The sequence below is a fragment of the Leptodactylus fuscus genome, chromosome 6, assembly GCF_031893055.1.
Source record: "Leptodactylus fuscus isolate aLepFus1 chromosome 6, aLepFus1.hap2, whole genome shotgun sequence".
Taxonomy (NCBI): Eukaryota; Metazoa; Chordata; class Amphibia; order Anura; family Leptodactylidae; genus Leptodactylus; species Leptodactylus fuscus.
In genome coordinates this window covers 74,104,343-74,120,710 of record NC_134270.1, presented here as the reverse complement: position 1 = coordinate 74,120,710, position 16,368 = coordinate 74,104,343, and the positions used below count along the sequence as shown (strand labels likewise).

The following is a 16,368-nucleotide window of genomic DNA, read 5'->3' as shown; positions in this document are numbered from 1 at the left end:
GCTGCAACAAATAGAAAAAGTAGCAAATGCTAATACCACAGTCCACATTATGGAAGATTATACTTATCCTAACATTAATTGGGACAGACAGGGCCGCCATCAGGAATTTTGGGGCCTCATACAGCCTAAGTGTCTGGGCCCCCCCCATTTTAAGACTACTTCATTTTGCGACAATAAACCAGTGATTTTCAACCTTTTTTGAGCCGCGGCACACTTTTTACACTTCAAAAATCGCGGGGCACACCACCAACCAAAATGGCACAAAATGACACTAAAACAGTACATATTATACATATAGTTAATAATATAGATTCTAAATGGTTGAATCTTTGGTTGAAATAAACTGCAGCAAAATCTACAACAAAAACGCTGCGTTTATGCAACGTGGGGCCTCAGCCTTACGCCTCCTGCATACAAGTGGCACGCATGTGGTTTTCACTGATATAAACATTAAAAATTAATTGACAGGGCCACAAATGCAGACAGATATAGGGTATATATAGGACAGATATAGGGTAGGTATAGGACAGATATAGGGTATATATAGGACAGATATAGGGTACGTATAGGACAGATATAGGTGATGTATAGGACAGATATAGGGAATGTATAGGACAGATATAGGACATGCTCTATAATTTTCAGCTCTTCAATTTGGCCCAGATACACAGCCACAAAAAGAATGGCTGTATATATGGGTCCTTAGAAATGTATAGGTCTGTACTTTTATCCACAGTTGTGTATAAAAAGTCTGGTCATGTGCATTGCAGGTTACAACTCAATGTGCCTCATATTAATAGCAGTGAACCCCATCATGTCCCTCACATTAACCCCCTGTGTGCTTTACATAAGGGACACTGATATGTGAGACATATGGAGGTAATAATTAAGTAAAGATCTTCATTATATAGTACCCCCATATGTCACACATGTTATTAACTCTTATGTGAGTCACACAGGGGTTAATATGAGGGACATGATGGGGTTAATTGCTATTAATGTGAGGCACATGGAGTTACTAAAACTAAATTAATAACCCCAAATGCCTGACATTCATAAGAATAGTTACTAACCTGGTGTTTTCTTTTACTTTCACTTTGTTCAGCTTCCTCTCCTCCTCTCCTATTCTGGGCTGCAGACGGCAGGAGCTCCTCACGTGTAGCAGCAGGTCCCTTATCCTGTGCAGTGAGAGGCTCATCTCTGATTGGTGGGCAGGGAGAGAAGGGGGCGTGTCCTACACCTGAGCTCTAGCAGAGCAGTGTAAGGACGCTCCGTCTACATTTACAAGTACACGGGGACTGGCTGCTGTGCCTGCAATATACAGTAGGTCTCCCGTGCCAATCTTGGCACGCGTTTGGGGAACTTTCCCCGCGGCACACCGACTTAAACAACCTCCTCTGACCTGGGGCCTGGGCAGTGGGCACTGCAGGGGGCCCGATCGAAATGTCAGGGCCCCGATCGGTCCCCGTCCCCCAATCCAGCCCTTGGACTGCTGGCGCCAGGGGCCGGGCCCCCCCAATTTTTCAATTTGGCCGGGCCCCTGACGCCAGTAGCGGTAGTACTGCCCTATCGGCGGCCCTGGGGACAGAGTAAGTCCCAATACTTTTATCTAGTTAGGGCAACTATACTGAGTTGGATGATGAACCAGCCAGAAGAGATGATCTGCTGAGTTTGGTTTGTCAAACAGGTCAGATAGTTTGAGATTTGCAAGTGCAGAAGCCCTTGAGAAACAGGGACCATAATATGGTAAATTAATGGTAAAATAATATTCAATGCCATATTACTAAAGGAAGCACAAAACCTGGAACTTTAGGACAGATCTTGGACTTGTAAACTGTGATCATGTCCTAGCTAATAGAAACACTGGAAATAAGTGGGGAGTATTTAAAGACATAGTGCATGAATTATGTAGAAAATGTTTACGTTCTAATATGTCCAGGAATAGAAAGAAACAGATATAGCTGAATAAGGGAGTACTGAAAATACTTAGTGGAAAAATAAAAACATTTAAAACATCAAAGGATCAGACAAAGCGCTCCACATGCTTATCCAGGCTTACAAAGAGTTCAAAATGTAAAAATGAAATCAAGTTCCAAAGACAGTAGAGAAAGAAAAAATGTTAACATTAAAACAAATGCAAAAACAATATATAAATGGCAAAAAGAAAAAAAAATATTGGCTCTATAAACGGACGGCAGGCATACAATTGTAAAGGACATAGGGAAGGCTCATATGTTAAACCCCTATATTTAATCTGTTAGCTGCCACTACCAGATATTCAGGGGGAGGAAGGGGGGGGGGGGTGTAAGACAAGGTCCTGCACCCAATATTACTAACGTAATACAAGGAGTACAGCTGCAGCTGAGAAAATTAAATGTTAAAGTTCCCTGTCCAGATGGCATTTATCCACAGAAGGAAACGGAGCTCGGTAATGGACATACTATTGTATCTTATCTTCTAAGACTCTCCTATAAAAGGTTTGGTGTCAGGTATAATCTACAACTACTGTCCAGTAAGTATGATATCTATGGCATATAAAATATTTGATGGTATTCTAAGAGATCTACAGGAGTATATACCGGAAAATAATCTGAAGATCAGTTTTTCACATATCCATTCGTATTATTGATTATGTCTTATGAAGATGTGAGTGCAAATCTGGATCCTTGTCATGCAGCTGATTTTATAAAGTTTTCATTATTCAAACAAAGTTTGTCTCAATAATTGTCTGAAACTGGACAACCCCTTTAACGTGGACAAATATAAAGTGTTGCACCTATTCTGCAGTATTAGTATGGATGCTAAATGGAACAATACTGGAGACAATGGAACATAAGGATTTTGGTATTCTGGTTACAAGTAAGGAGGCCAGCAGAACTCTGTCAGGAACCATCTGCAAAATAAGATTTTAGGGTGAATAAAATGAGAAACTTAAACTCAGCTTCACAAAGTAATATTGCCGCTCTCCATTTCCCTTGTATAAACCACATATAGTGGTCAGTTTTGGGCTCAACGTTCTAAAAAGAATATAGGAAAGGAGAGCTAGAGAGGCAGCAACCCAGATTATTAAATTGGATGGAGGGGTTTATCAGCTACAAAAACTAGGCTTATAAATCAGATCTACCCTAAGGTCTCTTTTTTTCCCCATGTACAAATACACTGCTCAAAACAATAAAGGGATGTGCGCGGCAAGCACACAGACCCCATTATAGTCCATGGTGTCCGTGCGCTTTAACTGCACAGTGCTTGCAGTTGCGCTTGTATTCCGACGGAGGGTGCTCATGCGGACTCCTTCCGGACGGAACACATAAGCTAGTGTGTACCGAGCATAACTCCAAGCAAAACTGATTGACAATGAATTTCACATGCTGTTGTGCAAATGGAATAGACAACAGATGGAAATTATTGGCAATTATTGAGGCACACTACATAAAGGAGGGTTCTGCTGGGACCACATCTCAGTACCACTGCTTTCTGGCTGATGATTTGGTCACTTTTGAATGTTGGTTGTGCTTTCACACTCGTGGTACCATGAGACGAACTCTACAATCAACACAAGTGGCTCAGGTAGTGCAGCTCATCCAGGATGACATATCAGTGCGAGCTGTGGCAAGAAGGTTTGCTGTGTCTGTCAGCATAGTGTCCAGAGGCTAGAGGCGCTACCAGGAGACAGGCCAGTACACTAGGAGATGTGGAGGGGGCCATAGGAGGGCAACAACCCAGCAGCAGGACCGCCACCTCCATCTTTGTGGAAGAAGGAACAGGAGGAGCACTTCCAGAGCGCTGCAAAATGACCTCCAGCAGGCCACGAATGTGCATGTGTCTGCACAAACCATTAGCAACTGACTCCATGAGGATGGTATGAGGGCCCGATGTCCACAGATGGGGGTTGTGCTCACAGCCCAATACCATGCAGGATGCTTGGCATTTGCTACAGAACACCAGGAATGGCAACTTTGCCCTGTGCTCTTCACAGATGAAAGCAAGTTCACACTGAGCACATGTGACAGACATGACAGAGTCTGGAGACGCCGTGGAGAGCGATCTGCTGCCTGCAACATCCTTCAGCATGACCAGTTTGGCAGTGAGTCAGTAATGGTGTGGGGAGGCATTTCTTTGGAGGGCCGCACAGCCCTCTATGTGCTCGCCAGAGGTAGCCTGACTGCCATTAGGAGCAGAGATGAGATCCTCAGACCCCTTGTGAGACCATATGCTGGTGCGGTTGGCCCTGGATTCCTCCTAATGCAGGACAATGCCAGACCATGTGTGGCTGGAGTGTGCCAGCAGTTCCTGCAAGATGAAGGCATTGAAGCTATGGACTAGCCCGCCCGTTCCCCAGACCTGAATCCGATTGAGCACATTTGGGACATCATGTCTCGATCCATCCACCGTCACATTGCACCACAGACTGTTCAGGAGTTGGCAGATGCTTTAGTCCAGGTCTGGGAGGATATCCCTCAGGAGACCATCGGCAACCTCATCAGGAGCATGCCCAGGTGTTGTAGGGAGGTCATACAGGCATGTGGAGGCCACACACACTACTGAGCCTCATTTTGACATGTTTTAATTTTGGGGATGACTCCAAATCCAGGCCTCCATTGGTTAATAAATTTGATTTATATTGATGATTTTTGTGTGATTTTGAGTAGTGTATATGCAAGGTCTGCATAAAGAATTACTTCATAATTTATTGGTCATTCTGTACAACTGGAGGCATCAGTACAAGTAATGGTTTTTACAATTAACCTGTTTTCATATAAAGTCTTGGCTTTGAAAGCAGGTCCATGTGTACCAGATTTAGCAGAATATTATGCATGGGAACTGATAACTAACATTATAGCCATCTATGATGCTTGGAGTTTCCTAAATACTATTGTGTGGTCATTACAGTGTGGAATAGTGTTTAGGCTGGTAAATACCGCACACAAAGAGTATCACGGCCACGACAATGTTATGTAAAAGTGTCCAAGTAATAAAACTATACCCTACCCAAAGTGATAGATAAGCAGATAACATTATTTAAAGGGGCTCTATCACTGGGAAAAGTCATTTTTATCTAAACACATGCTTGCATAGGCTTTAGAAAGTCTATTCCACACTTACCTTTTGTATGTAGATTGCTTCAGTGGTCTCTGAATAAGTCCGTTTTTATTCATATGCTAATGAGCCTCCAGCCAGTACAGGAAGTTCCCAGCAGCCTCCTCTCTCCCATTATCTTCTATGTGTGGGAAGCAAACAGGAAGCGAGTCATCAGCAGCAGCAGGAGCCGTCTCCCATAGAAGACAATAGGAGAGGTGTGCACCTTCTATCGTGCACTAGTCTAATTAGCATATGAATATAAACGGACTTATTCAGAAACCAGTGAGGCAATCTACATACAAAAGGTTGGTGTGAAATAGACTTTCTAAGGGCTATGCAAAGGTGTGATTAGTTAAAAATGACTTTTCCTAGTGATAGAGCCCCTTTAAAACAGATCTAATAGCTAATAAAATAAAAAAACAACACTGAGGGTTTAAATTACTCTTACTATAAATGATAGAAAACTACCGTAACTTCTAGGGAGGAGAGATTGAGCTAGGTGTTTATTTCAATTGCCAAATTTGGAGTTGGGAAGAAAATATTCCCCTATATAATATTAATTGGTATCCACTCAGAAGGGTTTTTGTCTTCCTCTGAACCTGATGGACCAGCGTCTGTATTTAACCTTATTAACTATGTAACGTAGTACAAAGGCAGCTGTAAAGATGCATTTAAGTATGACATACCAAAAGTGCTTCACTAGACCCAGTGCTGCTTTACCACACTAAGAATGAGTCTTGGGCGTGGAACGAAAATAACGAGACACTGCCGGACCTTGGTAATACAGAACAGTTTTTGATTATTTTTTCCATTGAGAGTACAAAAGTAGAAAAATAGATGTTTTTCTTCACACTATTTCTACCTGCTCCATCAGACCTGGAAGGTCTACCAGTCGGTCACTTCTGCTACAGGATGGCGACAATACTAACTCTGTATAGGGTAATGTTACCCAGCGGTCAATTTAATCTGGGAAATCCTTATAAATACTACTAATAGATAACATGTTTTAATCTGGGTACGTTTTTAGTTTCAAAGGTATTAAATTATAACAACCGAGTAGAACATAGTGAATATCACATCAAAAACAATCAAAAGGTGACATAAGAATGAGGTCAAACAAGCACGGTAATGCAAGACACCACAATACAAAGTACAAAAAAAAAACCAAAGGTATCAAGGAAAAAGGAAAAATCAGAGGAACCTATGGTAGGGGAGGAGAGGGAAAGAAAGGAGGAGAGGGAAAGAAAGAAAAAACAGTGCTACCTAGTCTTAAGCAGCGAGGAGTGATACCTATAGGTCTACCTGAGAAAATAAATGGGGATGAGGGGCTCAATCCAGTACCAAGGTATGACCAGTATGGAGACATGGGACGTGAGACCTATTAACTCAAGGAGTCCAGACCTTATGAAAGCTCGGACTTATGTTAGATATGATGAAATTAATTTTCTAGTGAAGCATAATGGTCTGGGTATGCTTTTAAATGGGAACCAAGGACATATTGTCATACAGAGGGGTTCCTCATGGATAACATCCCTTTGTTACCCCAAAAAGATGGCCACTAAGAGCAGATTTCCCACCTGACCATGGCACATCGAAACTAAATTCAGATCATTCTAATTTATGACACAGTGAGCTTTAGAAACAGCTCGGGCCCACTGCCCCATTCACACAGCATCAAGGGTCAGTAATGATAGTTCACCATCAGAAATCAGTAGGATGCCATGAGCTCAATCCCAATAAGCTGCAGTCAGGCCTGGAAATACAGTCACTACATGAATCGTCTTACTGACCCGAATAAGGTCATGTTAAATGAACGGGATCCAAAGGATGAAACGTCAATCTGCAAGGAAAATTGGGTTCTTGAATTTGGCCTCTGTACACAAACAATCTGCTCTTCCTTTGACTTTTTGGCTTGGTCTGCAGCTGTTCCATCTTCTGCCCTCAAGCTCAGTCACAACTAACAATGCAAATAATGTGCAGGTAAGTGTGACTTTACAGACTACAGTAATTAATGTGCAGCTAGATATATGTTTATTAAAATATATGGGTTTTTTTTGTTTTTTTTAACAGGGTAAAACATTTCCTGCTGCTTGACTTTACAAAAAGGAAAAGTATATGTAGATGTTGAGCACAAGTTGTTTGTCACAAGCACAGAACATATGGTCACTGGATATTACAAAATAAAAAGTATTCTGCAATACAGACAAAGCACACATCCCTTGTAAATCTGCAGATGACATCTGCAAGGAAACAGATTAACTTAGCTGATACATTGCACGGAAAGAATGTCTCCACCCCTGGCCAGGCTGCTGCTCTTGTGTCTTATAATGAAATACTTTAGTTTTTTTTTTTTACTGTCATTAAAAAAAAAAAAGTTTCAAAAGTTTTTTTTTTTATTTTAGCAGTTTAATGGAATCCATATTGGTGCCAACCTGTAGATACCTGAATATGATCCATGTATTTCATTAAGAGAAAAATTAAAGAGCTGTGGAAGTGACGGAGAAAAAAAAAAAGTTCTGCCCAAGTTCAGCCAAGGATGGGGATGTGGATTAAAGGAAAGTAGAGGGGTGAATCAGAGAACTTTGTTCCCCTTATTAATCAAAGGCAGCCAATAAAAACGTATATACTTATATACTAACCAATCATAACACATAAAATAAAAATAAAAAAACTGAAAAACTACAGCAATAGTTCATATACTGCATTTTTTAGCAGCATTTGGACCGGATTTGTTTAACTTACATCCATTAAAAATATAAATGGTGACCGGTTAGCTGTGGGCTAAATTCAACTTAAATAAGAGCCCTATTGCCAAGCCTACGAAAGGGAATCGCCACATAATGTACTGCATTGGCTATAGCTGCAAATAGAGTTCAGGCCGCTTACACTTCCCAGTAGGGGTATGTTCACATGGAGTTTTTCGGAGAAGTTTTTGACGCGGAATCCGCCTCAAAAAATGGCTCCCCATTGACTTCAATGGGAACCGCTCGCTTCTTTTTTCACTGGCTATTAGCGAAAGAAAAAGAAGCAAGCTGCCCTATCTTGCTGCAAGAGGCTCCCTCCCAATTAGGACCATTCTTCGGGCTTGATCTGGAATGCCGATGCACTGCACTAGCCGCACGGAAGTGTTCACACGCGGAATGTAAATTCAGCCGTGTGAACATACCCTAAATTAGGTGTGTATCACTACTGGCTGTATGGTTACTGCACGGCCTATACTTTAATACAGCTAAAGATAATCGGCTTTTCGTTTACAGAGAAGTGAAAGTCTCAGAGATGGCCTGGGGACTGGCTTCAGCTATAGCCACATTGTCAGGTTTATTGCAAGGAACCCCCCTTACTTGTAGACATATATTAAGGCTAAAATAAACCTCCCCGTCCTCCTCATTATCAGCATTCATCACCTGCCGCAATCCTTGCTTTGTAGCTTTCTCTAGTTGCATTAAGCTAGGTTCCCATCTGTTCCTCCGAAACCACTGAAAATCGGCAGAGAAAAAAGTCCTGCACGGCGGACACCAATATAGTCATAACCTTTTCCTAGACATGGTGATCCTGGCCTTGGGAAGAATATAAAAAATATATACAAACATCATGTGCTCATCTCAAATAACTATTCTCATAAGCCCAATTAAAGTATAACCCTTGCACTAAGTGTGACTAGAACAATGAAAGTTTTAATTTGTTTTAATAAGAACTCAAAAATAAGAGAAAATAATTTCCATAAATCTGCCCAGTTAATACAACCCCTCCCCCCCCCAAAAAAAAAACAAAAAAAAACAAAAAAAACACAAATGTAACAAAGTCAAAACTATTTTTTATTACATATTGGTACAAAACATTACAAAAGTTTTCAATTTAGGCAAAATAATCCAAACTATAGTGAAAATCTATCAAAAATCCAGAAGAAAGTCATTAACTTATTTTAGCCGGCTAGAAATTGAACTATTACATTTACAAATGTAACTAAATGAAACTCCACCATGATGGCTTTCCACAGCACATCATAATCCCTGTAAAACCCACAACCAAGATGCAAAATGCCAGTTTTAGGGGGCATTCACACAATGTACTACGGCGTTGACTCTGGCATGATAACTCACGTAAGAATCAGTGCTGAAAAACAGAATACCATTGACTTCAATGAGTTCCGTTTACTGCGCTTAACACATTGAAATCAATAGGTTGAAGTCAATGCGATTCTGTTTTGCAGCACTGATTCTTACACGAGTTATTGTGCCAGAATCAGCGCCGCGTTACATTGTGTGAATGCCCCCTTATAACATCCATGGCCATTCTGCACCTGTGGGCCAACCACCTTCATGGATCCCTTACACATTTGGAGGGATCTGTGAAAACAAAAATACAGCATTACCTATATTTTGAAGGTCCTTTACAACAGACCATCAAAAAAAAAAAAACATCGGTCATGTGATTACCCCCCATTCACATACAGTGAAATTAATGCGGCTGTCACATTGCCCATTGTCACAGTCATGAGAATATAAGGTTGAAGTATGAGGTTATGTACACATGAAGAACCCTAAATGTTGATTAAAATGTCAATTTCATCTTAAGTGTATTTAAGATATTGCAGACCCAGCTAGGTCCTTCAAACTAGTGTACATTTTCTTCAAGGCATCTACATCTTGATGAATGTAAGAAACAAAATGCTGATATTTGCTGCTAGCTGATGTTTGATATGTGGAGATCAGAAAGACCAACATTTTATATTTGGTTAACTCCAGCCCATATAGGAAGAAGCGTATGTTTGCCAACTCTTGATCCAGTATTGTAGTCACATAACCCATGGTTTGGGTCTTTATATAAGAGGTATGGATGTTACCAAGAAGGAGGTCCAAACCGCCGGATCAGCTTCTCTTGGTCATCAAGGTCCTTTTGTACCTTTTTTCTCATGTAGAATATGGGACAGTCACGACTGTGGAGCAAAACAAAGGATTTACAATGGAATACATTATACGAATTAGAATGATTTTCACATGGTGTTAGCAGGAGGGTTCTCCAACCTATAAACACATATAATAGAAAACCAGGACTCTTTCCTTAGATGCTTGAGTGAATATGGGTTTGAGTATATTACAACATATATAAATAAGAGCCCCAGTTACATATAGTCGCTTACAGAGAAATAAAAACAAGCAGCATATGGTATAACACTGTTTAAAATAATTGAATTAAGCAGCATAGAATAGACCAGATGGGCCTCTCACCTTATGTGGTTGTGCAAGTCACAACAACCAATCAAGCCTTAAGAACATAATAGATCAGGGTGGCAGCAGAGGTTACCACGTCATCGGCTTCTCCTGCAGGGCGTCAATGGATATATATAGTTGACAAGTGACCAATGAAAAAGTGCTCACTTACTGTAGGAAAAAAACTCTGTGCTCTCCAAAAGGAACCCTTTTATTGACATCCAAAAGTAAAAACTCCAAAAGTGAAACAAGCACACTACGCGTTTTGGAGACTTCTTTCCCTTTCTCAATCCTTTGTTTTGTTTTTGTTTTTTTACACTTGAGAAAATGAAAGTCCCCGAAACACATTGGGTGCGTGTTGTCACTTTGGAATTTTTACTTTTGGTTGTTAATAAAAGGGATTCCTTTCAACCGTTGAAGAACACAGACATTTTTTCCTACTGTAACTGAGCCCTTTTCATTAGACCATTGTCCACTATACATAGAGTCATATATAGATCGGTCCATGCATTGCAGTTATACAAGTAGTATGCATAAAAGAACCAGTGATGCAAAAACACTTCAGTCAATAAAGAACATTGTCAGACCCGATACCAGATGCAGGGCCATGTTTCATCTGGTATCATATGTAACTGGACAAAAACATTGCTTTACTAATCTGTCAAAACTCAATTCTTCCATGCATACTACCTGTAGAACTGCAATGGATGGACTGACCTATATGCAAATCTGGCTTACTACTGAGGTTGTCATTCATTCATACTATCGTTGAGAGTCTGTTATGACAGGGTCCATAAAGAGAGAAGAGAGAGAGAAAAAAAAAAGAGACACCGATCATAATGGACGGTAAATAGACACTAACTCATGACAGGACAAATCGGTGTCAACAGTAGGGAGGCTTCTACACTTTAGTATCTATTATTATACCAGGGTTTTTTTTGTTTGTTTTTTTAATAAAAGGACTGGTATCGGTCATATGTCCATTAATCGTAGACAATATTATAAAAAAAAAAAAAAAACAAACAAAACAAACAAACAAACAAAAAACAGAGCAAAAGCCCTGCACCCTGTGTTATTATCTCCGACAAAATAACAGACCTGTGACAGATTTGATAACTACGGATAATAAAACATATCCAATTGAAATCTAATTCTAATATCTAAATCTAATATCTAATTGTTCTAATTAACAGATCAATTAGAGTTTGTTAACATTTTCTAATGGACGCTAAGAACATACAACAGCAGCATCGCTAGTGTGAACGCCCTCTTATAAAGTCAAGCAGACAGTCCTATAAGTGACTGACAGTTTTCTGTTTATGTACAGTCACGACAGGGGGCTGTCATATATATATATATATATGTCATATATATATATATATATATATATATGTCATATATATATATATATATATATGTCATATATATATATATATATATGTCATATATATATATATATATATATGTCATATATATATATATATATATATATGTCATATATATATATATATATGTCATATATATATATATATATGTCATATATATATTATATATATATATATATATATATATATATATATATATATATATATATATATATATATATATATATATCTACATCTACCCTGCAGTTACCTGTGGTTTAGGAGCACCTGCAGAGTCACATGCAGACACTCCTTACATTATAACACAGCTGGCAAACACAATATGGACTCAATATGACGGCAGCTATCTCATGCCAATAAATCAGTACCAGTTGTCCACAATATTCATTTTATCATGTGACATTTTTATTCCTGCAATTGAACACAAGTGTTTTCCCTTATTTTATAACTATGTAAAGAGCGTGCACATTCTTTCATCTTCAAGCGCAAGACTCAATGTCCTGTTGCATTTGTCCACATAAAACTTACTATTAATCATAATAATCCATATTATGTAGTAAGTTCCATTCACATGACTGTGGTCCCTTAGGGAAATACAGTCTGCAACACGGACTGTGTTTCATGGATGGAACACTGTCGTGTTAATAAGTCCTTAGCCAGTTACTGTGTAATACCTGTCTAGGGCTTTCACCAATTATACACGCCACTGGCTAAGGACTTATTCACACGACAGTCTTCTGTCCATGAAACAAAACACAGTCCCTGTACAGACTGTATTTCACTGAGGGACCACAGTCATGTGAATGAATCTTACTGTATCAGTTTGATTAGGATTAATAGTAAGTAATAATTAATAGTAAGTAACCCCATCACATAACTCTTTAACCTCAATGCTGAAAGTAATATAGTGCGTCACATATTTTTGTGTTTAAGACTCATGATATTAAGACTCATGATATTGGTATCAACGTCCAAATTCTGATATTGTAGAAAAAAAAAAAAAAAAGCGCTTTAAAACCAAGCTGGAGAATCTCCCTTCTCTTTTCTTCTCTAAGTTACGGTGGATTCTAAAGGTTAGAGGACCTGGACCACTGGCAAGTAACATGCTGACTGACATGCAAGACATGGACGAGCCAAGCCCAACAGAATGGCAGTGGTTCTTCAGTCTGGCTCATACAGTGGTGGACCATCTATGACTTATGAGGACATATAGGCAGGGGCTATGCTCATGGGACTATACCTTTAAAAAGTCAAGACTATTAAAATCTCAGTATCTGAAAATAGAGGTACAGTTAAAAATCAAACATGGGTCACCAACTGAAATTCCTGAGCTATCCACAGTAAATAGAAGTGAAAACCCAATTACCCTTAGCTCTTTCCAAGTATACTTTTACGTCGTCTCATTTATGAATGCTATAAATTTAAAGCTGTTCAGAAAGAAAACAAATCTGCCATAAAGCATAGCTGCTGTCATTCGCTCTGATTTTTCTCAGGGACCTTTGGACCCAAGCTAGATGTGAGGTGTCTCTTCAACGGTTCTGTGTAGCCAGCACCTGCCACCAGGCCCGGGCATTGAGAGAGACAGTTTTCCCTTGATAAGGGATCTTTTGGGAGCCATATTCTAAGTACACATGTGCACAGGGCCATATTCACCCCACCCCTGGCAGCTGGTGAGCGGGGCAGGGAATTTGTAGCTGGATAAGCTCCAGTTTGTTTTTCCCTTGGGAATTTGGAATTGTCTATACAGAAGCACAGATTAGAGGGTGATACTGTACAAAGTGAGAAAACTGATGTCTGATGAGGTGCGAATCGCTATGTGAAATCAATGCAATACCAATCTGGAAATCTTATCACAAAGTGACAGGTGTGATGCATACTAAAGATTCAGACAACAGTATATCAATGTGATCAGTAAACAGTAATTAGGCCAGGGGTAATGTCCTGAGCACCAAGAGGCCCTGGAATATAACAGCTCAGGCCAGAGATCCAAAAGGCAGTATAGTAAAATAGTTTTAGGCATGTCCGGAACAAAAATGTTCCAAAGTATGCTTTCAAACACAGGCGGTTCTATAGCTCATTTTTTCAACTAACAAAATTAAATGAATGAATGAATGAATAGAAAGGAAAATAAATCATATCAATATCTGGTGCGACCACCCTTTGCTTTCACAACTGTATCCATTTTGATAGGTAGATATGCATACACGTTAATGAAAGAACTCTGTAAAGATTTGTTTCAGACATATCTGGGAACTAAGCACAGATCTTCTATGGCTGTGGTTTCCTTAAAGGGGTATTCCCACGTCGCATACTTACCCGTCTTCGTTCCTCTAAAATCTTCTGTCTTCCGGCTTTGTCTCGTCATTGGTGGGCGGGGTCACATATGCAAAGCCAAGCGGCGAGATGCCGCCGGCCCTGCATGCGCGCTCATACACCAGTCTACCCTTCAGAATGCGAATACAGACCCGACACCCTGTGGGTCTGTATTCGCATTGTGAAGGTTAGACTGGTGTATGAGCTTGCACGCAGGGCCGGCGGCATCTCACCGCTTGGCTTTGCATATGTGACCCCGGAGCGGAACAGCATCGCTTCTGCCACTGCTGACTTCATGCAGGGCAGAAGCATAGCGATGTGCCTGTGCCGGCGTCTAACAGTCCCCAGCATCCGCCTATTACAGCGGATGCCGGGGAGTTAGATGCCGGCACAGGTGAAGCCAGCATCATCGCTATGCTTCTGCCCTGCATGAAGACAGCAGCGGCAGAAGCGATGCTGTTATTCCGCTCCTCCGCCCCCCCGCCTCGGAATAGCAGCATCGCTTCTGCCGCTACTTGCTTCATGCAGGACAGAAGCATAGCGATGTTGCTGGCTTCACCTGTCCCCCAAAGGGTAAACTACCCCCCCCCCCCCCCCTCCAGGTTCGCTCCATGTACTTAATCCCTCCTCCCTCCCCCTGAGAGCAGGCAGACACATCACTTGACTCAGGTCAGGGCTGTGGCCACAAAAAAATGAATAAAGTGAGATAGTGGCCAAACAAAGCAGTTTTGCTGAAGCATTGTATTTAGGAAAAGTCTTACATTCACATTTACAAGCATTATAGATAGGATCCTTGTGACGGGACAACCCCTTTAAATACTTCTGTCTGTTCACGTAATCCCAGACATTGCATGATTTTGAGATCAGGGTTCTGTGGGGGCTATTTCACTTCCAAGACTTCAACAAGACAGTCACACCAAATATTGATTCCACGTATATTTCTCTTTTGTTTATTTACTTAAATTTAGTTAATTGACAAAAATAAAGAATTAAAACTTCTATTTTAGAAAGCTAACTTGCTACCTAAACATTTTGCCAACTAGTGTTATTTGGGGAAAAAAAGGGATAAAAAAAAAGGAATCCTTATGAAATATTGATCCTCCAGTCTGCACTGTCCAATATTGACCATGTCCCAGTTGTCATCAAATGATTACTACAAACCAATGTGCCATTTATGCATGTGACCACTGAGGACTGTGATTGGTTGCAGAAATCATGTGAAAACAAACAAGGACAACTTTCCTTCTGGATTGTGTGGACCAAAAATGGAAAGGATTGGTCTGGAGAGACAGAAATGACAGGACATTTAAATGAGGATTTTTTACTTGTATTTTAAAAAAGCTTCCTGTTCATACCGTAATTCTTCCCTTTAAGTGCTCATAAAAACCTGGAAAGATATGTTTTCCTTTAAAGGTGAGGTAATAAGGTGAGGACAATCAACAATATTGTGTCCCCAAATATAGGTCATGCAGCTTCCATAAATATAAATCTTCCGTATTTATGTCCTGTTAAAATCTGAAATGACTTCTCTACTACCCGCACCTTGTGCATAGGACGTCCTCATGTAAACTTCCCTGACAGCGCTGGCATTGAGTCCAGAGGCGAGAGAACTTCTCTTCCAGAGAACCCAGGTGAGCAACCTGAAAGAGAAAATGTGGTGGAGGGCTTGGAATGAGCAGAACCAATACCTTCATTCATCGTTTGCTGTGAATTTTAATATTTCAATCATTCCCATGTAAAATATGGTGTATCCAAATAAAGATTTGAATTAGTAAGCCCATGCATAGTGCATACTATTGTTCGCTAGTATAGTATAACACTGACTTTTGGACTAGCAGTCTATGTACTTGAAGAGGCCACAAAGCTTGGGTACTTCCGAAGGATTAAATGGACAGATTATTTTAATGAGATTTGTCACATGACATGCTAAATTCTGAAATGTGCTTTTCAGGACAGATAACTTTCAAAGAATCAGATGGCCAATGTTAAGATGTGAATTGTTGGTAGTTACAATTTCAATTGGCTTTCTATGGCACTAGAGAAAAAAATAATAATTTGAGCGGCACCTGCGAATCTTAGCAGAAATGGCTCATGACCAATGTCTCCATTCTCTTTGATAAAGCTGACACAAATAGATGTAATAAAGCAGTTTACATGTCATTCGGGTTATCAGAACTTTCCAGTGCTTCTTTGCTGATGATATCACTGATGCACTTGTTCCTGTGGACATGTTAACACTAGGCCACCTCCACAAACATTGACAGAAATTTCAAGCATTTTTCATTGCTTATATTCTAGTATTTTGGGAATCCATTATAGCACCCGTCATTTTGTTGGATGAGAGTCCTGCATGCAGGACGTTTTACTTTGGTGAATTTGGC

At 40.2% G+C, this 16,368-nt stretch overlaps 1 protein-coding gene across 1 annotated transcript in view; it reads right to left on the bottom strand.

Annotated features, from left to right (window-relative positions):
• Window positions 1–9,318: 9,318 nt before the first annotated feature.
• POLD1 (DNA polymerase delta 1, catalytic subunit) overlaps window positions 9,319–16,368 on the bottom strand; it is a 91,254-nt gene continuing 84,204 nt past the window's right edge. The window contains exons 26-27 of the mRNA XM_075280229.1: window positions 15,530–15,627; window positions 9,319–10,015 (exon numbers count right to left, since the gene is read on the bottom strand). Of these exons, the coding sequence (XP_075136330.1) occupies window positions 9,919–10,015; window positions 15,530–15,627 (195 nt within the window). The 3' untranslated portion in view covers window positions 9,319–9,918. The remainder of the gene's footprint in view (window positions 10,016–15,529; window positions 15,628–16,368) is intronic.